At 37.6% G+C, this 24529-nt stretch overlaps 1 protein-coding gene across 5 annotated transcripts in view; it reads right to left on the minus strand.

Annotated features, from left to right (window-relative positions):
• The window catches only part of GSTCD (glutathione S-transferase C-terminal domain containing), a 140614-nt gene that overhangs the window by 11717 nt on the left and 104368 nt on the right, over positions 1–24529 (minus strand). For 4 of the 5 annotated variants that reach the window (XM_070452256.1, XM_020901210.2, XM_020901208.2 and 1 more), the window contains 5 exons: positions 21515–21630; positions 21311–21355; positions 19038–19166; positions 4872–5005; positions 3200–3230 (listed from right to left, as the gene is read on the minus strand). In XM_070452256.1, coding sequence (XP_070308357.1) covers positions 3200–3230; positions 4872–5005; positions 19038–19166; positions 21311–21355; positions 21515–21630 — 455 coding nt within the window. Of the gene's footprint in view, positions 1–3199; positions 3231–4846; positions 5006–19037; positions 19167–21310; positions 21356–21514; positions 21631–24529 lie in introns of all 5 variants that reach the window. The other variant, XR_011482528.1, reaches the window with a different exon arrangement.

Genomic DNA, 24529 nt, shown 5'->3' on the forward strand with positions numbered 1-24529 from the left:
ACCTGACAGCTTAGCAAACTCACTAAACTCAGATCTATCATTTGTCTCCTTGGGTTTTTGGACATTTAATTTGAGGACTTAATTTTTTCTAAAGGGCTATTCTGATTACCTTATTAAATAAGTTTTTGTGAGAAGCTGTTTCTTTTTGTAGGGTTACTTTTGTCTCAACTTTAACACATTGAAAAAAACCACTTTAATGCTCACTATAAAATTTAGTGGTAATGGGTAGGATATTAATAAAATGATTCAAATGAATAACTTTTATTAAGGTCCTGCGAACTGGCATAAACAAAGGGGAAGAAGAAGAGTTTATAACTGTATAATTGGAAGAAATGGTAAGGCAAAGCCTGCCCTTTGTCCACGTTTATAAATTAAGATTCACTGTACGTAAAGACAATGTTGCGACAATCAGAATCTCACATGAGGTTCATTTCCCTTGTCCTGATAAGTCTCACTATATTTTATTGGAATTATCTGTGTATGTGTTCTTCCCAGTAGAAGTTAAATTCTGAAAGGGGAAGGTCCATAGGAGGTACTCAGTAAGGATTTCTTGGCTAAATTGAACTGTGGAGAAAAAATACTTCCAAAGTGACTCTCAAGATAATAGGGCACTCCGTCCATTCGGTTCTGCCTGCCAGTCCACCCACCGTGGTTAAGAAGTACTGAGATATCATCTTGCAACAGCATGCAAGAGGTTTAAGACTTCGTAGTGCATTCACTCTTAAAAGATACTCAAAGGGCGGGTGGGGTGGCCAAGCAGATTTGGGGTGTGGGAGGAAGAGGAAATAAACACAACTGGGGTACCAGGGAGTTTTATGTTCTCTGGAAGTGCCTGGGTGCCCTGTGTCTTCAGACTCTAGAAATTTTAGATTTCTTTTCCCAGACAGTGAGGCTGTGGCACCTGACTTTTCACTGTCCTAGGTTTTTTACCTAGCATCCTAGAGGAGGGATTCAAGCAAGGGTCTAGTCTTTGTTCTTTGTTTATTCTTCAGTTCATTTTTTATTTTACGGCCTTTGACGAAAAAGATGAGGAGTTTTAAATATTATGAAAGTAAACTTCCTGAGGTCCTAATGTTTCCCCAAAAACCTATAGTTCCCTAGACTATGAAGATTTTAAATCCAGTAAGCAACGATGAAATAATTCTGGTTCATGCATTCTGATGAATGCATGTACACTCGTTCTGTACTTGGATGGGTGGGGATGGGAGAGTCGGGGAAGGGGGAGAGGTAAGGGTAGGATGTGGGGCAGAAGACAGAGCTAGAGATGGGTGTTAAAGAGTTGTAAAGTAGAGGCGAGGGAGATATAGAGGCCAAGGTAGAAGAAATGGGGATTTTTAGGTTACTCTATCTCGCAGTTTCTCTGTTGGAAGGGGAAAAAGGTAAAATTTCTAGAAAGCAGGGGCTGGTATATAAAATGAGACTGAGATTGCATATTTTTAGTGAGTCTGTGCAAGAAGTGGAATTAACCAAATGAAGAATACAGACTAATTTATTAGCTTTTAATGGGATTATTTGTATATTTCTCTCAAATATCATCATTTCTTAGATTGTATTATATTACATCATTGATCAATTAATTAGTTCATAGTGATGGTCAGAAAGCTGCAAACTGTTTTGCTCAGACTGGTGACTCAAAACTATGCAATGTTCTGACTACTGTTGAAAGACAGTTCTCTGTGGGTCTCTTGTGTTTCTTTACAACTTATGAGAAGAGGCACTGTCTTTGTTCCAGACCAGGGACTGGCAAACTATGTCTGGCCCATTGGCCAAGTTCAGTCTATGAACTGTTTTTGTATGGCCTGCAAATTAAGACGGGTTTTTGCACTTTCAAAGAGCAGTACACCAGTAACAACAATACAAGGACAATGTAGAGTATGTGGGAGATCTGCAAGTGCCCAGCAAAGCCTAAAGTATTTACTACCTTTTATAGAAAAAATTCGCCTCTGTTCCAGATAATCCTCTCAAAGTGAACAGTACTGGAAACTATATAGACTTGGAACTCCCCTGCTCTCCCTCTGCAGAAAAAGGGAGGCATGCTTACTGAAAGACTGCATCTTAAACATCCGGGCTTCCTCGCTCAGGCCTCTGTCCCTGTCATGCGCCTCACTGTACATGGAGGTGTCAGCCAGCACTTTCTCTGCTGACCCGTGGGAGCTGGGGCTCAGGGAGTCACTGCGAAACTGACGGCAGTCCAGCTAGTCCTACGCTGTGAGCAATACTGCCCTTTGCCTCTGACTCAGGGCTTTCCTATCTTCTGCTAGCATCCATGAAAACTGTGCCAAGCCAACTTGTTAGCTTGTGAGTAGGGTCAACTCTCAGACTTTCTGCAAATCTTGTCAGCTACTTGAAGATTAATCTTGACCAGAAAGAAAAAAAAAAATCTGTGTTAGATGCTCATGAGTGATTCAAGTGTACTAGATTAGACACTCCATTAGAAATTTGAGAGGGAATATATGAAGAAGGAATAAGAAGTATATGAGCAAAACATCTAGAGCTTTTAAAAGTTTCCTTGTATGATAGTGTATGACCCCACAATTCCACTGCTGGGCATACATATCATGGAAACCAGAATTGAAAGAGACACGTGCAACCCCAATGTTCATCACAGCACTGTTTACAATAGCCAGGACATGGAAGCAACCTAGATGTCCATCGGCAGACGAATGGATAAGAAAGCTGTGGTACATATACACAATGGAATATTACTCAGCCATTAAAAAGAATGCATTTGAATCAGTTCTAATGAGGTAGATGAAACTGGAGCCTATTATACAGAGTGAAGTAAGTCAGAAAGAAAAACACCAATACAGTATATTAATGCATATATATGGAATTTAGAAAGATGGTAACGATGACTCTATATGCGAGACAGCAAAAGAGACACGCATGTAAAGTACAGACTTTTGGACTCTGTAGGAGAAGGCGAGGGTGGGATGATTTGAGAGAATAGCATTGAAACACGTATATTATCATATGTGAAACAGATCGCCAGTCCAGGTTCGGTGCATGAGACAGGGTGTTCGGAGCTGGTGCACTGGGATGACCCAGAGGGATGGGATGGGGAGGGAGGTGGGAGGGGGGTTCAGGGTGGGGAACACATGTACACCCATGGCTGATTCATGTCAATGTATGGCAAAAACCCCTACAATATTATAAAGTAATTAGCCTTCAATTAAAATAAAATTTTTTAAAAAGTTACCTTGTATGATAATGTTTTCTTGAATTGTTCACTGAAATAGAAAAGAAAAATGAATTACTTAAATACCGAAGATTAAAGTGGAATGTCTTGGAGAAATTAAACTATAAACAAAAATATTTATTTTATCCGAAGGGTATAATGCTAGCCTGAACTAAAAACAATGCCAGTTTGAAGTATCTTCATAAAATGACAAAAGCACATTATCTGTATGTGATTCATTTTAAAGAATTCCTTTTCAAAGACTGTTTATAGTATTAGAGAAGCACAACCACTTTTTTCTCTTCCTTGCATGAGTGCACACAGATTCAGGCATGTTAAAAATGTAGGTTTTATTGTTATTCTGAAGCAGAGGGGCTGTCCAGAGTTGTCTGGTACCTGGCCCTAGGGTGATCAGGGCAAGGGGACAGTGGGGCCTGGGAGTGCTCCCCTAATGACAAAGGGGGCAAGTGTCAGTAAGTCCACAGAGAAGTGGAAAAGTTGACAGACACTAAATTGAGACTTTAACATATTTAATCTATCCTATATGTAACAGGTGTAATATGATCAGCTGGATTCTCAATAACCATAAATCAAGTGAAATGTCATGAACACCAAGAATGGCCCTCCACTAGCGCGCATTAAGGGCTTTCCAGGTGGCTCAGTGGTTAAGAACCCGCCTACAATGCAGGACATGGGTTTGATGCCGGGGTGGGGAAAATTCCCTCGAGGAGGAAATGGCAACCTGCTCCAGTAATCTTGCCTGGAAAATTCCAAGGACAGTGGAGCCTCGCAGGCTACAGTTGGACGTAACTGAGCATGCGTGCAGGTTGAGTTAAAGTGATGACAGTGAAAATGAAAATATCTCCCTTTTCTATGTGAGGTGAGTAAGTGTAAGTGTTATTCGCTCAGTCATGCCCAACTCTTTGGGACCCCATGGACTGTAGTCTACCAGGCTCCTCTGTCCATGAGATTTTCCAGGCATTGATACTGGAGTGGGTAGCGATTTCCTTCTCCGGGGGGTCTTCCCAACCCAGGGATCGAACCTGGGTCTCCTGCACTGCAGGCACATACTTTACTGACTGAGCTACAGGGGAAGCCTAGGAGGACAGTAACTATGGCCATGGCGCTTGCAGCACCCTGGGGAAGAATTTAAACCATTGCTGTGGTTAACAATAGCTCATGTTTATTGAGTACTTACTCTGTGCCACTTCTAAGTGATTTACATGTATATCATTCAATTCTCATAAAAGCCCTGGGGTAGATATTATTATTATTAAGTAGACTGCCTGAGGTGAAACAATTTACAAAAGAATGAGAAGCCAATATCAGCACCCAGGCAGAAAACTCTCAGGTCCTGAGGACTTGATCACTGCCCTCTATTGCTCTCATAGGTGATGGTTTCCTCTGAGAAATACACAGAGGAGTGCTGACTGCCAGTCACTTCCAGTCCACTTTTTAACTCCTCCACAGATCTGTTCTAAATTTCAGCAAGAGTTGGACCCGGGAGTAGATATGGAGGGGAAGACATGGAGGAGATCCTCTCCTCCTTATGCAGCTTAGAAACAATGCTTGCCATTGTGGAAAGAGGAAAGGAGCTGGAGCCTAGAATCTCATTGCAACTTTATATCAAAAGGGTTTTGGGTATTGATTTAACACCGATATTGATACCTTGTGGCAGAACACAAGATTTCACCTTTTCGGAAAATTAAACTTGGAGGTGTTCTGAATGAAACCGTAACAGCAAGGGCATGTGACAAAGGAAGCCCGTGTTTTGAGGCAGTGCTCGATCACCATGTCTGTTGCCACTCCACACGCATGCAACGCCACCTGGAAAACAAGGCCAGACCTCAGCACTAAGATCTTTTTTAACTAACAGTGCTACTTTGTGCCATTAGAAAACAAACAAACAAAACTTAAGGATTGTTCCTTAAGAGGTTTCCAGTTACCAGAAAGTTATTTCATAGTAGTTTAAATAGTTCTCATTTGGACATGCCAAAGGACTAATTAGGTATTCATATTAATTAAGAAAATTAAGCAAGAGGCTGAAAGATTACAAATGGAACATTTATAACAGAGCACAAGATTCATTCAACAGAAAAAGCTGATGTCATATTAAACATGGAAGGTTCAATATGTATGCAAGTCTTTACTAATGCTCTTACTGATTGAAACTTTAGTTCAGTTGTGGCATCCTGGCAAGAACTCTACTTGGAAATCAGAATTTCTAGTTCAGAACTCTAATTGGCTGGGTGATCCCGGGCTGCTTGAAATTTAACGTCTTTGGGCTTCAGTTTCCTCCACCATAAACTATGGTTAATAAAACTGACACATCACAATGCTGTTGCAACAGTAAACAGAAGTATATTTGAAAACACTCTTTCAAATGCCATATGAATATATTCTCATCAGTGTTGTATAAAACTGATCAAATCATATTTATGTAGCTCCTTCTTATATTCATAGAATTACAATTCTTAACACTGCATGATGAATTGTGGGAAATATTCTTAAAGGGTTTATTTAGAAAGGAAAAACATTGTGGACTGAAGTCATGAGTAGTGCATCAATAATTCATGAAAAGAAAAATAAGATGACTTTAAAATGTTTTTAGAATAAATGCCTTAAATATATCTATACTGTACCATTACCTAAAGTAGACCATTTTGAAAATAATTAGGCTAAATAAGGAAAATTAGGACTCCAAAAGGAAATCAGATATAGGGATCCTGAAAGATGAAGCATTTTGTCAGAAAAATGCTCAGATCTCATTCTGAACAGAGGCAAGTTGTACTGGATTATAATTGTCCTTTCCAGAAACAAATCTTTCAACTTCAGGGTAGGGAGGGGCTGAAGGGCTTTTAGGGTGAAGACAAGGCGGTTTTCTGGAAATTTCTGGATATTAAATAGTGTAAGTCAGATTCCCCTTTTGAACTGGCAGACCAAAGACAAAGCTGTATTGAGAAGAGGAAAGCAGGCTCTCTGCTCTCAGCCCTGCTCCTGAATTCTCCCCTCCTTGCAGGCTTCCATCAACTCCATAGAGGTCAACTATCTCCGTGGTTGCTGTCAACCACCTTTCCCGCTTCACTCTGCGAGTATCACCCAGGTAGCCTGCTGTCCAGTGAAGGGAGCAACAACTAATGGATAGGAAAGAATCTGGATTTTTTTCATCTGCCCACTTTTTTTATAAATCAGTTTTGCAGGGTGAAATTCAGGCTAGTTCTTTTTCTTATTGAGTGGCTGGAGAAAACCTCATAGTAGAAATTATAGATGCACTTTTCCCTGGAGGGAGAGAGAAGAGAACCAACACTCTCCCCGAGCCCTTTATGTGTTGGCAACTATGCTGGGTGATGGCACGCACATCCTTCTATGCTCACAACAGCCCTGAAAGATTTTATTATCTCGGTTTGAGAAGTGGAGAAACTGAAGCTTGGGGAAATTAAGTATATGTTCTCAACAAAGCAGCTTCTGAGGGGCAGAATCCTGACCCCCAGCCTGACCCATGTAGTTCAAGGGTCAACTGTACTATGATTATTCCTATATTGGCAGGGGGAGGAGAATGTATATAGCGTGGATACCCTGGACAAAGGAATGATTCATGTCCTGGGCTGGTTGGAGGACAGTGTATAATTTCAAATTTAGGAATTGGTGTGTTTTTTTTGGAATTTTCCACTTAATATTTCAGACCATAACTGACCACAGGTAACTGAAACCAAGGAAAGCAAAATTACAAAGATGGCGGGTGGGGGGAATACTGTACACTCCTTCTAATTTTCTTTATCTCATTGGTCCTACTATCTTCTGGAATTACAACACCATAGGGAACTAGCATATATTCAGTGTCTGCAAGATGTAAAAATCTCTACATAGATATTTTTTCTTGTTTTAATCACTTAATTCTTTTCTTTTCTTAAATTGATACTTTAAATAGATCCTTCTATGTCTCTTGCAATATCATGACAAGGTCGCCTAGACAGCAACCATTCCAGATGAACTCTGAATCCAGGTCTGACTCCGAAGCTTACAGGCTTTCCATTACATCATTTATGAAACCTAATTTCTAATTACATTTTAAACATCTGACTAGAGAGTTTATAATATAATAAATAAAGGATAAATAGATTTATTAATATATATACTGGATAGATCTGACAACTGTAGAAAGAGCATAAAACATAAACTATGAGTATCCAATAAAGGTTAATGTGCTGGGGGAAAACACCATACTTAATCAACAATTAGTTGAGAACATAGCAAACAAGTGTTTCACTGATCCCCCAAATTTGGTATTGTGGTTCTCTGTAAATACACTGAATTCTAACAAAAGATAAAAATTGAATTGTAAAAGTATCTATTGGCCAAGGTAATGCACATTCCAAAGTATATGTAAATATTATTGATCCAAGTAAATGCTGAAGAATTCAGGGACTATAAATTAAGGGCTTTCCCCTTACTTTTCCTTACTTCAATTAATCTTTAATACATGTCCTAAAAATTCTAAGTATAACACATCCTATGATGTAAGCCAGTGAAATATAACTGAACAGCCAAGAAATTTCAAACCATGTATCTTTGCTACATGTGGTAGTAAATAAAAGAAATTAATCATCACTCACTCTTAGAATGTCTTTCAACTGGCAGCTTCTAAAAAACAAGGCAAGATTCTAGACAAAACTGATTGATTCTTCTCTAACAAAATGTATGTTGATAAAGGCACATATATTCTAAAAGAATATATGTTGGTAAAGACAGTAAGCCTATGCCTTATTCATACCCCCAAAACTAAGCTTGTGCTGGATTTATGAGTTTACTAGGCATCCTATCCTTGGGGTTGTTTTTCTTTGCTTTGGGTTTTTTTTTCAAGATTAATTTAATATTTAATAGTCTTTTCCTAGTCCAAATCACAGATACATATGTTGTATTCCCCATTTTACAAAAAGACCAAGTGGCTAGTCCAAGGTCATAAATGATGAAGACAAGATTTAATCTCAATCTAACACCATTATTCTAATTCTCTATGTTCCTTGTCTACTTCTTTCTTTAGACGTGAGGAGCGAACAGGGAGTCACTCCAATCCCAGCTCTCACATTAACTTGCTACGTTCCTCTTCCCCAAGTGCAGCCTCAACTTTCGTATCTACAAAATGAGAAAGCTAAACTGAATCATCTCTAAATTTGCCTCAACCCAATCATGCTCTGAGCCACTGCTTCTCAAAGAAGGATTCTTAACCAGATAATCTTAGACAGAAGCAAGCTTGGTCTCAATTGATCTCTTGTTCTCCTTCTTCAAAAACTTTGACGCAATTATATTATAGGTAATTGGTTTTAAAATTGAAATAATGCTAAAAAGGAGGGAATGACAAAAACAGTTCCTTGTTCTGTACACACTTCACTCCAAGAGAAAATCTGGTGAACAGATAATGCTTTTCAACTCATTGGTTTTCTTTCCTGAAATCCATCTCTGTTTTTCTATACAATAAATGTATATTGCTTCTTTCAAATCAAAACTATAGTGAGGTATCATCTTACTCCAGTCAGAATAGCCATCGTCAAAAAGTCTACAAATAATAAATTCTGGAGAGGGTGTGGATAAAAAGGAACCCTCCTACACAGTTAGTAGGAAAATAAATTGGTGCAGACACTATGGGAAACAGTATGGAGGTTCCTTATAAAACTTAAAATAGAGTTACCATATGATCCAGCACTTCCACTCCTGGGCATATATCCACAGAAAACCATAATTTGAAAAGATACATGCAGCTCAATTTTCACTGCAGCACTATTTATAATAGCTAAGGCATGGAAGCAACTTAAGTGTCCATCAACAGATGAATGGACAGCAAAGATGTGAGACAGGGCCTTCCCTGGTGGTCCAGTGGCTAAGACCCCAAGTTCACAATATAGAGGGCAAGATTCAATCCCTGGTCAGGGAACTAGATCCCACATGCTACAAGTAAGTTCACATGCTGCCACTGAAAGATTCCAGATGCTGCAACGAAGATCAAAGATTTCAAGTGCTGAAACTAAGACCCAGCATAGCCAAAAAATAAACACATTAAAAAAAACAACAGCTGTCTGCCCTCACAGTTCAGCAGAGGCTCTGACACCTGAGGGCAATTCTGAAAAACAAAAAAGAAGATGTAACGTATATATATAACATATATATATATATATATATATACACACACGTTATACATATATATAACATATACATATGATATATAACATAGATATATTCTAACATATTATATATTAATATTATATAATATATATATGTGTGTGATTAATGTATTACATTAATAACATATTAGTTACATATTATATATATACTATCTCCAAATTTTAGTTACGTGTTCATGCAGTGTTTTTTATTATTATTTCTTTGTATATTAACTGTATATATAGTTCACTGCTAAATGTGCTGTAAAAATTTTTTTTCTAAATATTCAAGACTTTCCCTGCACAAAAGTTCTGTGTTCTATGGTACAATTTTCCACTGTGTGAAAATTCTCAAAAAATTGGCCAGTTCCGTTTTTCTTCCTGAAGACATCTTTCCTGGGCATCTGACCTTTTACTAAAACCCGGATTCACAGCTTTCTAGGACTAACACCTAGCTCTGTTGTCTGGTCCTGTGACTTTCCTTTGCCATCAGACTAAGAACTCCCTTCACCCATTCTTGTATTAGAGACCACTTATTCCTTTTTATTCCATCTTTCATCCAGCCAAATGTGGAGAAACCCTTATACAGTCAGCAAAAACAAGACCGGGAGCTGGCTGCGGCTCAGATCATGAACTCCATATTGCCAAATTCAGACCTAAACTGAAGAAACTAGGTAAAACCACTAGACCATTCAGTTCATTTCAGTTCAGTCACTCAGTTGTGTCAGACTTTTTGCGAACCCAAGGACTGCAGTACGCCAGGCCTCCCTGTCCATCACCAACTCCCGGAGTTTACTCAAAGTCATGTCCATGGAATGGTCCAGTGGTTTTCCCTACTTTCTTCAATTTAAATCTGAATTTGGCAATAAAGAGTTCATGGTCTGTGCCACAATCAGCTCCCAGTCTTGTTTTTGCTGACTGTATAGAGCTTTTCCATCTTTGGTTGCAAAGAATATAATCAATTTGATTTTAGTGTTGCCCATCTGGTGGTATCCATGTGTAGACTCTTCTCTTGTGTTGTTGGAAGAGGGCATTTGCTGTCACCAGTGTGTTCTCTTGGCAAAACTCTATTAGCCTTTGTCCTGCTGCATTCTGTACTCCAAGGCCAAATTTGCCGGTTACTCCAGGTATTTCTTGACTTCCTACTTTTGCATTCTAGTCCCCTATAAGGAAAAGGACATCTTTTTTGGATGTTAGTTCTAGACCATTCAGGTATGACCTAAATCAAATCCCTTATAATTATACAGTGGAAGTGACAAATAGATTCAAGGGATTAGATCTGATAGAGTGTCTGAAGAACTGTGGACTGAGGTTTGTGACAATGTACAGGAAGCAGTGATCAAGGCCATCCCCAAGAAAAAGAAATGCAAAAAGGAAAAACAGTTGTCTCAGGAGGCCTTACAAAGAGACGTGAAAAGCAGAGAGGTGAAAGACAAAGGAGAAAAGGAAAGATATACCCATCTGAATGCAGAGTTTCAAAGAATAGCAAGGAGAGATAAGAAAGCCTTCCTCAGTGATCAGTGCAAAGAAATAGCAGAAGACAATAGAATGGGAAAGACTAGAGATCTCTTCAAGAAAATTAGAGATACCAAGGGAATATTTCATGCAAAGATGGGCACAATAAAGGACAGAAATGGTATGGACCTAACAGAAGCAGAAGGTATTAAGAAGAGGTGGCAGGAATACACAGAAGAACTATACAAAAAAGATCTTCATGACCCAGAGAATCATGATGATGTGATCACTAATCTAGAGCCAGACATCCTGGAATGCGAAGTCAAGTGGGCCTTAGGAAGCATCACTATGAAAAAGCCAGTGGAGATGATGGAATTCCAGTTGAGCTATTTCAAATCCTAAAAGATGATGCTGTGAAAGTGCTGCACTCAATATGCCAGCAAATTTGGAAAACTCAGCAGTGGCCACAGGACTGGAAAAGGTCAGTTTTCATTCTAATCCCAAGAAAGGCAATGCCAAAGAATGCTCAAAAATGTGCACAATTGCACTCATCTCACATGCTGGTAAAGTAATGCTCAAAATTCTCCAAGTCAGGCTTCAACAGTACATGAACCATGAACTTGCAGATGTTCAAGCTGGATTTAGAAAAGGCAGAGGAATCAGAGATCAAATCCCCAAAATTCTCTGGATCATTGAAAAAGCAAAAGAGCTCCAGAAAAACATCTACTTCTGCTTTATTGACTATGCCAAAGCCTTTGAATGTGTGGGTCACAACAAACTGGAAAATTCTGAAAGAGATGGGAATACCAGACCACCTTACCTGCCTCCTGAGAAATCTGTATGCAGGTCAAGAAACAACAGGAAGAACTGGACATGGAACAACAGACTGGTTCCAAATAGGAAAAGGAGTATGTCAAGGCTGTATATTGTCACCCTGCTTATTTAACTTATATGAGAAATGCTGGACTGAATGAAGCACAATTTGGAATCAAGACTGCTGGGAGAAATATCAATCACCTCATATATGCAGATGACACCGCCCTTATGGCAGAAAGCGAAGAAGAACTAAAGAGCCTCTTGATGAAAGTGAAAGAAGAGAGTTTAAGTTTAATCATAAGTTTAATTTGGCTTAAAACTCAACATTTGGAGAACTAAGATCATGGCATCTGGTCCCATCACTTGTAAACAGATGGGGAAACAGTGACAGACTTTATTTTCTTGGTCTCCAAAATCACTGCAGATGGTGACTGCAGCCATGAAATTAAAGGATGCTTACTTCTTGGAAGAAAAGGTATAACCAACCTACATAGCATATTAAAAAGCACAGACATTACTTTGCTGACAAAGGTCCATCTAGTCAAAGCTATGGCTTTTCCTGTAGTCATATATGGATGTGAGAGTTGGACTATAAAGAAAGCTGAGTGCCAAAGAATTGATGCTTTTCAACTGTGGTGTTGGAGAAAACTCTTGAGAGTCTTTTGGACAGCAAAGAGATCCAACCAGTCAATCCTAAAGGAAATCAGTTCTGAATATTCATTGAAAGGACTGATGCTGAAGCTCAACCTCCGATACTTTGGCCACAAGATGCAGAGAACTGACTCATTGGAAAAGACCTCGATGCAGGGAAAGATTGGAGGTGGGAGGAGAAGGGGACGGCAGAGGATGAGATGGTTGGATGGCATCACCGACTCAATGGACATGAGTTTGAGTAAACTGGGGGAGTTGGTGATGGACAGGGAGGCTTGGTATGCTGCAGTCCATGGGGTCACAAAGAGTCAGACACAACTGAGTGACTGAACTGATTCCTTTTTATTATTTACTCTTTATTTTGGTGAAACACATCTTCTACATAGTTTCCTGATGTACGTTTTCTTGAGACTTTGACATTTTCTTTATTACTTGCATATATGATTGATTGATTGGTCAGGCATAACATTTTAGGTTGGAAAGTGTCTTTTATAATTTTGAAGGCATTGCTTCACTGTCTTCTAGCTGTCCATGTGGCTATTAAAAAGTGTGAGGGCAATTTGATTTCAAATTTTCTGTATGTGACCTATTTGTTTTTTCTCTTTGGAAACTGTCACAAACTTCTTTTTATCACAACACTCTTTCCTGCCCCCAACAATGTGCCTTGCTTTAGGTCATTTTTTTAAGTGGGCTTTTTCTATAAGAGAAACATATTTTTCATTACTTACACATCTTCTTGTATTAATTCTTTGATATTTTTCTCTCCACCATTTTATGTTTTCTCTTTCTGGTTCTCCTATTATTGACATATTGGATTCATGGGCTAAATCTCTATTGGATAAAGAAAAATGCTTCTTTCAGTCCCTATCTCTTTTTTTGTCCTGTTTTTTCACATGATGTCCTATACTTCATGTTTTAGATTTTCCACTTGCTTTTTATTTTGGCTAACATGTTTTTTTCTTTCTTGTTCTCTGATGGTTCACTTCTTTTTCCTTTTATCTGTTTCATTCATGCAATATCTTCTGTGAGCTCTCCTTGAATAAAAAGGAGATCCTAAATTCCTGAAATTTTCTGGGATTGTGGGAGAGCAATCCTGATAGCCCTCTTGACACTCCCTCTCCCCAGGCATTAAGTTTGATCTTCCTCCTCTCTACTCAGTAATTTTTTCTCCAATCTGCTTTCTATCTTCAAATATTGTAGTTCAAGTTACAGAATCTTGAACACTGTCTCATCAGAGATAGAGTATGATTTTTCTGGCTCTTGTTTTCTTTATTTAGGGGGCTGATCTTTCTTGGGGAGAAGGGGGTTGCAATACCTCTATCTGCTACCCTCACCCGGAGAGTCTTTCATTGCCTTAATGATTTTTTTTTTTTAAATTGCATTTACAGAATATATAATTTCTCAAGCACCTTTCCCTTTAAAACAAGAGCACATAAATCATTCATCCAAAGTGTTACTGAATCATATTCTACAATTGCATATTCTAATTGTACACTAACATATAGAAATGAGCTTGTAATTAAGCACTCAGCACTGATGAATGAAAAACAATCATATTAAACATTGTTATGGGTGAAATAGAAAAAAGTAAATACAGATAACTCAAAAATAAACTGTTTATAGAAACTGTGATATATGTTGATAAGTAGAAAATATTCACCAATATTGTTAGGAATCAATACCTTATCACCTGTTTGAGATGATCCCATGTTATGATTGAAATTACCCAACTAAAACATTTTGGTGGGCAGGTTGTTCAACACTAACACAATTTTTGTTTCTTACGCAAGGTGTGTTTTCCATAGTCATGGCCCTTTCAGTAATACTATTTGGCAACAAGATTTTTGTTATATTGTTTGAGAGACTAGGTATTAATACACAATATGAATTAAGTCTTAAAAAGTAAAATCTTATAAAGTAAGTTTTCATAATAATGATTATCTTACACTAGACAAGAAGGCAATAATAGACTTCTTTAAAAAATAGCTCTAAAGGGCTTCCCTGGTCCAGTGGTCAAGAATGGCCTTGCAATGCAGGGGACGCTGGTTCTATACCTGGTTTGGGACGATCCCACATGCCTCAGAGCAGCTAAGCCCATGTGCCACAACTACTGAGCATGTGCTTTAGAGCCTGCAAGCCTCAGGTACTGAGCCGACTGCTACAGCTACGGACGCCTGCACGCCTAGAACCTGTGCTCTGCAACAAGAGAAGCCACTGCGAGGAGAAGCCCTCCTATGCAACTAAGAGGAGCTCACTGCAACTAGAATAAGCCTGTGTAGAGCAACAAAGACCCAGGACAGCCAAAAAATAAGATAAATAAAATAAATCCCCAATTTAAAAAAATAGCCTTAAAAGGTCCACTTCAATAATCTTGTCTGAGTTACCCTTTTTACGGTATGGTAATTGATATATATTGTTTTAGTTTGGGATGCTCTTTAAAAACTATCATAAACTTGGTGGTTCAAACAGCAAATATTTATTTTTTTCTCAGTTTGGGAGGCTGAGAGGTCCAAGATCAGAGTGCTGGCAGGTCTGATGTCTGGTGAGGACCCTCTTCCTGCTTCACGATGGCTGTCTCCTCACTGTATCTCTATATGGTGGAGAGCTAAGAAGGGGTGCGAGCTTGTTTCCCTTCTCACAAGGGCATTAATTCCACTCAGCAGAGCACCACTCATGTGACCCAATTACCTCCCGAGTGTCCCACCTCCTAACACCATCACATTAGGGGTTAAGGAACTCAACACATGAATTTTTTGATGGTGGAGGTGAGGCACAAACATTCAGTCCTAACACATAATCATTTCAGGGTCATACAGCTGCATATATCCAAACTGGAAGAAAAAAACCTCAGGTGTTTCTTAATTTTGAAAAGACTTTTGTATTTTCTTCAGGACATTAATAGCCATTATAATCAAAATCAGAATAAGGCAATCGAAAGGTGTTTCTATAATAAACAATTACTTGCTTTAAAACAAATTACATATACATATCAAGAGGAGAACGGCTAACCAGTCCAGTATTCTTGCCTGGAGAATTTCATGGACAGAGGAGCCTGGCGGGCCACAGTCCATGGGGTTGCAAAGACTGAGTCAATTATATATGTATCTGATAGGTTCAGAATTCTTACATATATTACAGTGCTCCTTAGGCTCTATTATTCTTTCTTGGATATATAAGCTAGGTATCCAACATTAAGCATATATATTTATTTCTTCTAATTTTACTGTTTACATTATTATGAATATAAAAATGATAATGTTAAATGTGGAATATTTTAAAAATACTGAATAAAAAATATTATTACATATTATATAGAGATAGTGGCCTTAAAAAAATAAATGTTAACATGCTTTCCTCCTATCCTTTTTAATGCAGTTTTCACATGGTTGAGATCACATTGCACAGAGTAAAAGCCCAATTTTTTGAGTACTTCCTAAATGCGAGGCAACCTGCTAAGTGCTTCATAAACTTTATATCAACATGCCATGAGGCAGATATTTTATTCTCATTTCATAAATTAAAAAACTAAGGACTGAGGGTGAGTTTAAATAAGTTGCCCAAGGCAATACAACTAGTAAGTGGTCAAACTGAGACTTCAGCACAAGTTAAATTCAATCTTAAAATGCATTCTCTTAACCAATATGTTTCCCCAGAGTAGGAAATGGCAACCCACTCCAGTATTCTTGCCTGGAAAATTCATGAACAGAGAAGCCTGGTGGGCTATAGTCCACGGGGCTGCAAAGAGTTGGGCATGACTGAGTGAGCATGCACGCACAGAACAATTATGTTAATAAAACTTTCTCTGTTTACCATTATAACTAACATTTCATGTCATTAACAAATCATTACAAATATCATGTAAATGAAAATTTCAAAGCTCCTATATGATTTGGGCTCCTCACAGAAGTCTTACAGTCAATGAGTAGTATTTTTAAAATCCTTGCAAATATTAAGAACAAGAACAGAATATTATTGTTGTTCAAGTTGAAATGCATTTGGTTACTAGAGACTTTGAATGTTTCTAATAAGCTTATTAGATATTTGTATTTCTAAGGAAATATATTTCTCAAATAAACATAAAGGAAATAAGAAATTACAAACGCTCTTTGGAATACGTGGTGTTACCACCCTGATTCTGGTTACAAAGGGGAAGCATAGCCCTTGGGGTGATGGAAGACCTTGTTGAAAGACCTAAAAATATTTAGATTTGTTTTCTTCCATTATGTCAAGTCACACTAGTTTTAAAAAGTTAGTAAATCTATTCATTTTTGCCTGATACAGGTCATTATATTAATGGAGATAAGACAAATAATAAGTATTTCAATTTTTACATATAATTAATTTGTTTGAAGTTTCTAAAGATAGTTGGTTTGAGGACTTTAAAAATCTCCCTTTAAAATCTTGTTTACAGTATTGATTTTTATGTCCAGAGAAAAATAGCAAAAGAAAAGGCATTTACTAAGCGAAGATAAACACTAACTAAACCCTTATTTTGGAGAAGGAAATGGCAACCCACTCCAATATTCTTGCCTAGAGAATCCTGTGGACAGAGGAGCCTGGTGGGCTGCTGTCCATAGGGTCGCACAGAATCAGACACGACTGAAGCGACTTAGCAGGCATGCATGCATTGGAGAAGGAAATGGCAACCCACTCCAGTGTTCTTGCCTGGAGAATCCCAGGGACAGAGGAGCCTGGTGGGCTGCCGTCTGTGGTGTCACGCAGAGTTGGACATGACTGAAGCGACTTAGCAGCAGCAGCAGCAGCAAACCCTTATTTGAAATACCACAAAACTGAATTAACAGAGCTTTACTACATTCCCGATACCTGGTTATTCTGATTTCCTCTCTAGCTACAGTGTTTTCACTAGAGTCTATTTCATATAAAAGAGCCACTGATGCATTTGGTTTGATTTATCTACTGACAATACTTCAATTATCCTCCTAGACAAATTATATTCTTAAATCTAATTTTGGTTTAATCCTCCAAGTAATTTTAATTCATTTTCCATATATCTTGACAAAGGTAATTATGAAAGAAAAAAAACCCATTATGGGTATATTATTATGAGATACAGAGAAAAATGTCACTTCCCAAAAGACATATACTTTGCTAGTTGGTGTTAGTGAATTACATGACCTTGAAAGGTATAAGAACGTGCCAGAATGATTTATCACCTACAAGCCATTGAAGGGTAAAGAGATACATGGCTGATCGGCTGGGAATTTTGTGATTTGAGAGGTGAGTAAATGCTACCTTATACACTCTTCCTGGTAACATGGGCATTGGTTTAATGGTCTGTTTTAGGGAGAAGCTTTATCCTCTACCTCAACATTTATGTAAAATTTAAGTGGAACATAATAATATATTTATATTTGAACTTGCTGTATCAGATGTCTATTATATTTTCCTGAATATCCTTCCTAATAGGTTTCTTAAAAGTTTACTTCTCTTTCCATAAGCTTTGCTTGAGATAACCAATCTATATCATGTACACAAAGGAAACACATTGCATTCTTTTCAGGCTGTATAACAATAAGTCTCACAATTTTACAGAAGTTGATATTTAAGAAATGAATTTCACTGACTGAACAAAAATCATAAGTACTCTGAAAGGTCTGGACTTCTAAGATTAGACAAGAATTTCAACTAGACAAGCGCATTGTATATGCTATGTGACCATATACAGTTGAGAATGCAAATTAGCACAACCTTCCTGTAAAGTGATTAGGCAAAGGAATCAAAAGTCTTAATTGATACATCATTAGACATATATAATAAATAACAATTATAATAACAACAGAAAAGGAACATGATTAATGAGTAGGGAAAGTATTTAGTATTGCTTTACCTGACAATTTCAGGTAAAGCAGGATCTCAAGGTACATGTAAATATGCATTTGTTTGTGTGTATAAATACACAAAGACCAAAGGGTTTTGATAGTATTATCTCTCACTAGCAAAAATACTGGTGATTCTTCCTTATATTATTATGTAGTTTTCTAAATCGAGCATTTAGTACTATAAAAATAAGGAAAAATATTCAACACAGATACAAGGACAGCAGCAATGCTAACATCTTATTGAAACTCAAATTCTACCAGAGTGTACAACCCTGGATTTAAATGAACTGGCAGAATCACATTATCTTTGGTCTTCTAGTGGTATCAAACAATAACAATTTGATTTGAAGGTTTCAAAAACATCACCAATACATTTTATACTAGAAGCTCAGAATACATGAAGATATCAAATCCTTGCTAAAGAAAGAGTCATCTGAAAGTAACTCAAGTATTTGCAGCTTATTTTTTTTATTGGAGTATTGTTGACTTAAATGTTGTGTTAGTTTCAGGTGTTCAGCAAAGTGAATTAATTACACATATAAACAAACTATTTCTACTATATTTTCTGTTTTCCTTTTCTTTCACAACCTTCTAAAAATGTAGAATAAACCAAGGGAAGTCATTTTCATTAGAATTCATTCAATTTGTAACTATTTTTAAAGTACTTGCCATGTGTCAAACATTTTTTCAGGCACTGGGGATTTTGCAGTGAAGAAAATAAAGTTCTTGTCTGGTAGAAGAACAAAATTATCCTTACCATGTAATAATAAAATGCTGTGAATGAAGTAATATTCATTAATAAGGTATACTTTATAGGTAGTAGAAAACAAAAGTTATAAATTTCTTGGTTAGCAAAGAAAATAAATGTATCTCCTTTATTTACTCTAGGACATTTCATTTCTCTTATTTAGTTAAAGAAACTGAAATTGCTTGATTACTTACCCCAATATTAAACATCCCTGTAAAATACTCCATATTTGCTTGAATGAACCAAATGTTGCTTAAACCTAGTTCATCACTTCTCTTCTTAGCACGAATTAATGATAATTCCTTGTTTTCTATTAGTATAACCTAGATTTCACACAGGAAACAACAGTATATTCAGTAACCTAACTTAGACATTAAAGCAAAGTATTATTACTGTATTCACTAGCTTTAATAATGTTGATCATATTATATTGATCTTTATCATTGTGCTTCTCTCCTGGCTCAGACAGTAAAGAAACAGCCTGCAACGCAGGAGACCTGGGTTGGATCCCTGGGTTGGAAAGATCCCTTGGAGAAGGGAACAGCTACCCATTCCAGTATTCTGGCCTGGAGAATTTCATGGACAGAGGAGTCTGGCAGGCTATACTGTCCGTGGGGTCGCAAAGAGCCAGACACAACTGAGTGATTTTCACTTTCACTTCATTTTCACTATCCTGTGCTAGGACATATGCCAGATAATACAGGACAAAAATGAACAAGGTCCTTGAACTCGTGGAGCTTATAGATATGATGATATGAGATAGGTAATTATAATACAGTGAGTGGTAAGTGTTTAATGAAAGACATATAATGTGCTACCAAAGCATGTAAACTTGATGACTAAGAGAGGTTTTAATCATCTAATATTAAAGAGTAACATATTAATTGAGGCCTGCAAAATGAATAGAAATTAGCTGGAGCAATGAAGGAGTGTTTCTGGTGGAGAGAGAAAGGCCCAAGGTGAGAGCGATACAGTGGGTTTGCAGAACCGAGAAGACTGGTACAGTGGGGTACAGTGAGTGATGCTAGAGCTGGGAGTGGGGAGACAGGGTGTGGAGGGCAGAAATCAGACTGCAGAGGTAACAGGAGCCAGATCGCACATGATACAAGGACAACCAGTTGCTGGCAATGCGTAGTATGGATTGGTGGGGCCAAGGCAAAAGGCACGGCAACAAGTTACAAATTTCTAATAGTAATCCAGGCCAAGGAAGAGAGGAGACATCATTGATTTGGATGAAGAAAAATGGGCAGATTTGAGTCACTTTCATCATTCTCATTCTTACTTTGGTCCTTATCTTGTCCTTACATTTGCCTTTATGGAAAAATTCTGGATCTTTTTGTATAAAAGGCTTGTCAGAGGATATTTGGTGTCAAAGGTTTTCCAGCCTTTATTCTAGCCAAGATTTTCCTTCTGCAATTTCAACCTCTCTAAGTTCGCAGACCTTTTAGGAAGGGAAAAAAAGACACCAGTCCCTGATTCTGCATCTCCAGGATTCCGCTCTGTGAGCGCTCTTCCTCTAACTCCAGCCATGAGACTGTGGTTTTCCTACGTGATGAAACAGATGCCCGCCTGTTTCTCTTCATATTCCTCATTTATTTACTAAGAAAGATAAAGAATAATACTTTCCACTCTCTATCATTCTGGCCAGTCTATGAGTTCTTCCACATTTTTTTCTTCTGAGAATAATCACTTTAATTATTTTGTAATTTCCAGCGAGCTCACAAGCAAAGAATCGTAATTTGAAAAAACGACATCAAGTTCTAGCTTTAATGCTAAAAGCTAGAAGGAAAATGATTTACTATGACAGAAGACTAAAAACGGCACAAACTTCTAACAAATGGTGATGGTGATTGTATAAATTACAGTATATTTACTCAAAAACATATTATCAGGTCACATTTCAGTGATGATATTTAAAACTACTTGCAATAGGAAAAAACATTTATGACATAAGATTGAGTGAAAGCAGGTGGTTCAAATTGTATTTGCAGTCTTAGAATTTGCAGAAACAAGCATCCTTCTGAACAATGGCTTAATGAGACCATGGGGGGAAATGCATTTGATGGATCAGAGTGGTAGATCTGGGCTTCATCTTTTTCTTTAAAGAACAGTTTTACAATTCTGATACAATGACTAAAATTCAAGGCACCAAAGAATATGCTCAACAAGTTTCAGAAGCTAGTATTTCAAGTACAAAATTATGTTGACAATTAAACTGGTTTCATAATTAATTAACAGTGAAATAATTATTTCTTTTATGAAAAATAAAAACTGTATTGTGGCCCTACTCTTTTCCCCTAAGATTCTGAATCTTAGAAGTGTAGTTCAATGAAAAATAAAATGTTTGTGCCTCATATCTGACCTCAGTGAATGAGTATCAGCTCAAAGCTGATAAGCTGATAAGGGATAAGCCAGACTCAGCTAATTGAATTGTGCAGTTTCTTATCATCTATCATTCAGACTTTACCTGGCATGATGGCATCATGTGAGCTAGGACAATCCCAACATGGCCCTGAAAAACGCAAGAAAAGGAACAAGTTAACTTTGGTCTCTCAGGCTTCTGTTTATTCTGAGACAACATTCTTGTCATATAAAAAATGTCCTTGAGTGTAAGATAGTAAAGTCACTTCATCTTGGAAAAGCTAAAGAGAATAAAAAAGAGATACAATACCCCACCACTACAGAAATCCACAATTCTGTCACCAGGTTTGGCCTGATTTGTCACCATATAAACAAGGTTGTTCAACTGTTGCTGCTTCCTCAAAGCTCGATCACTGGACATTTTACCTGGGAAAGAGATGAAGACAGTGACACATTATGTATTGCAGGGACTGGGAAAGCACCGGTGCACTAGACTAATAGCATACAGGAAGAGTGCTACAGATGCAAGTGAATACCATTCCACGTGACCCACTACGAGAGGATTAGAGAACTGGAACTCAGAGGTGAAATCTCTTTTTGCTTAATTTTACTTTTATTCTTACCAAACCTTTCTTTTGGAGGAGGAAATGGCAACCCACTCCAGTATTCTTGCCTGGAGAATTCCATGGACAGAGGAATTCCACGACAGCCTGGTTGGGCTGCAGTCCATGGGGTCCCAGTGGGTCAGACATGACTGAATGACTAACACAACTATTCTTTTACTTGTCACTGACAGAAAAATCTATGAAAAAATGTCTTTAAAGAGAGGAAACAATAAGTGTAAAATTAACTTCAGAGTCACAAACAAAGTGTTTAACAAATGTTACTGGAAGAATAAAAATTAACAGTAATAGTCTCTTCCCTCTATCCCTCTCAGTCACATAGTATAAAGATTATCTAATTTCAGCACATTGTTTAAATCTCCTTGGAGAAAAGAGACCTATAATAATAAAAACATTTTTATTCTCTAACTGGCACATCTGTGAACTCTTAATTCTTCTGGTTAAGACACTTGGAACACAGGTGTCACATTGTCTAGAATATATCAATCGTTATTGCATTTAGAAATAAATTAGATTTTCTTATTTCTGCTTTGAAGCTTCCTTTCCTCATGAGTCAGACACAGAAATTTAATGTAATTAGAGACAGAAGATAGGGCATTTCCAAGCACAAAACGCCTTGGGCCTAGCAGTACGAAAACATCTTAACTTTCCTTTCAAAAGCCACTAGTCAAATCCATTAAAATATCTTCAGAAGAATGAATAAAAGTATTTGTTTTAACATATTTCAAATGCACTGTTCATCAGAGCAGGATTAAAAAAATATAAGGGTAGTTTTCAGTGACATGTGTGTGTTAGTTGTCCAGTCGTGTCCGACTCTTAGCGACCCCACAAATTGTAGCCTGCTAGGCTTCTCTGTCCATAGAATTCTCCAGGCAAGAATACCAGAGTGGATTGCCACTCCCTTCTCCAGAGGATCTTCCCGACCCAGGGATCGAATCCTGGTCTCCTGCAGGCATATTCTTTACCATTTGAGCCACAGGGAAGTTCAGTGATATAGATAAAAGGAAAAATGCAGATAATCTCTTGGGCGTGATCAAAAATCATTTACAGATAACAAGTTTCCCCACTCCATTTTCACAGAAAAATAGTATGCTTTTTCATTTTGTATTTTCCTTCTTTCTTCCATTACTAAAATTAAAACATTGGGAAACTTGTATGAAAAAACAGGAAATATGAATTTTAAAAGATCTATATGAGAGAAAAAGTCATTTTTCTAAGTACTTTTCTATTTTTAATATATGCACTTCCAACTATACCCGTAAGTTCATAATTTTCTGGACAGCATAGAAAATGTTATAATATAAATCTTTCTATGTCTATCAATTTGTTTCTATACTGTAAGTTTTAATGGCTGTGAAAATTTTATTAACTACTTATACCGAATTTATTTAGCCAATTTCCTATTGTAAAAACATGGTCATTATCATACAACTGACTCATTGTGTGCGTTCTTAATTATTTAGCATGGCCTAATGTTCATCGGAAGGACTGATGCTGAAGCTGAAACTCCAATACTTTGGCCACCTCATGCGAAGAGTTGACTCATTGGAAAAGACCCTGATGCTGGGAGGGATTGGGGGCAGGAGGAGAAGGGGACGACAGAGGATGAGATGGCTGGATGGCATCACCCACTCCATGGACATGAGTTTGAGTACGTTCTGGGAGTTGGTGATGGACAGGGAAGCCTGGCGTGCTGTGATTCATGGGGTCGCAAAGAGTTGGACACGACTGAGCGACTGAACTGAACTGAATGTGAATTTCAAACATGAGAAGCATTGAAATCAACAGTTTGGTGACTTCATTTGTGAAGACCATTTCATGTATTTATTTTCATTTTTATCTGATAATATAATAGCAAACTATTTAAGCCATTAGTGAAAGCCCCTGTGGCTTTGTGGACAGCCACTCCTAAGAGGTTTTATTATGACAATTTTAAACACAAGGCAAAGTTGAAAGAAGCAATATTCAGTGAATGACTCTGCACACTCTACCTAGATTCTACCATTAGCAGCCTACTAGAGTTGGTTCACCACACTTCTATCTATGCCTCCCTCTATGCATCCAGTCATAAATCCACCTAATTATCTATTTTTATTATGGCAGTGTAGTTTTTATTTGGAGGAAGAAAAATAAGAACAAGGAAGCGGGAGAAGGGGCAGGAATCAGAAGGCAAAAAGGAAAAGTACTTTTGAGGCCCTTGGGAGAGTGAGAGTCACAAATGCTGCTATTAAACGGAGCCATCAAGCGGCAAAGAAACTGTCACTGGCATTCGAGTCTTTGGTCTGTTTGCAGATTTCTTAACAATTCGTAGCCAAAGGATTTTCAAAAGAGAAAGTAAAAAGGAATCATCTTTTGTTAAGAATAAGGGGATAAGAAAATAAAACTTATTAGTGGAATATCTAACAGTAAGTTCCGTACTGTACTTCTAACAGATATTTAGAATGGCCTAACTTTCTCAGGTCTGCTTCAAAAGCAAATGTTGATGAAGATCTGTTTTACTTGCTAAACCTGCCTCTTTGCATATGAAGAATCTGTGCCTAAATGAAGGCAAAAAGATACCTTTCAGGGTTCTGTTTAAATACACAGACTATTAAGTTGCCCATAACATTCACAGGTTGAACTAAAAATACAGTACCATGAGGCCTACGTGCTTTATGGAAAAACTGCCTCTAATAAAGCATCCCTCCTCCCCATTCTAGTTT

This window comes from Odocoileus virginianus, chromosome 21 (assembly GCF_023699985.2).
Source record: "Odocoileus virginianus isolate 20LAN1187 ecotype Illinois chromosome 21, Ovbor_1.2, whole genome shotgun sequence".
Taxonomy (NCBI): domain Eukaryota; kingdom Metazoa; phylum Chordata; class Mammalia; order Artiodactyla; family Cervidae; genus Odocoileus; species Odocoileus virginianus.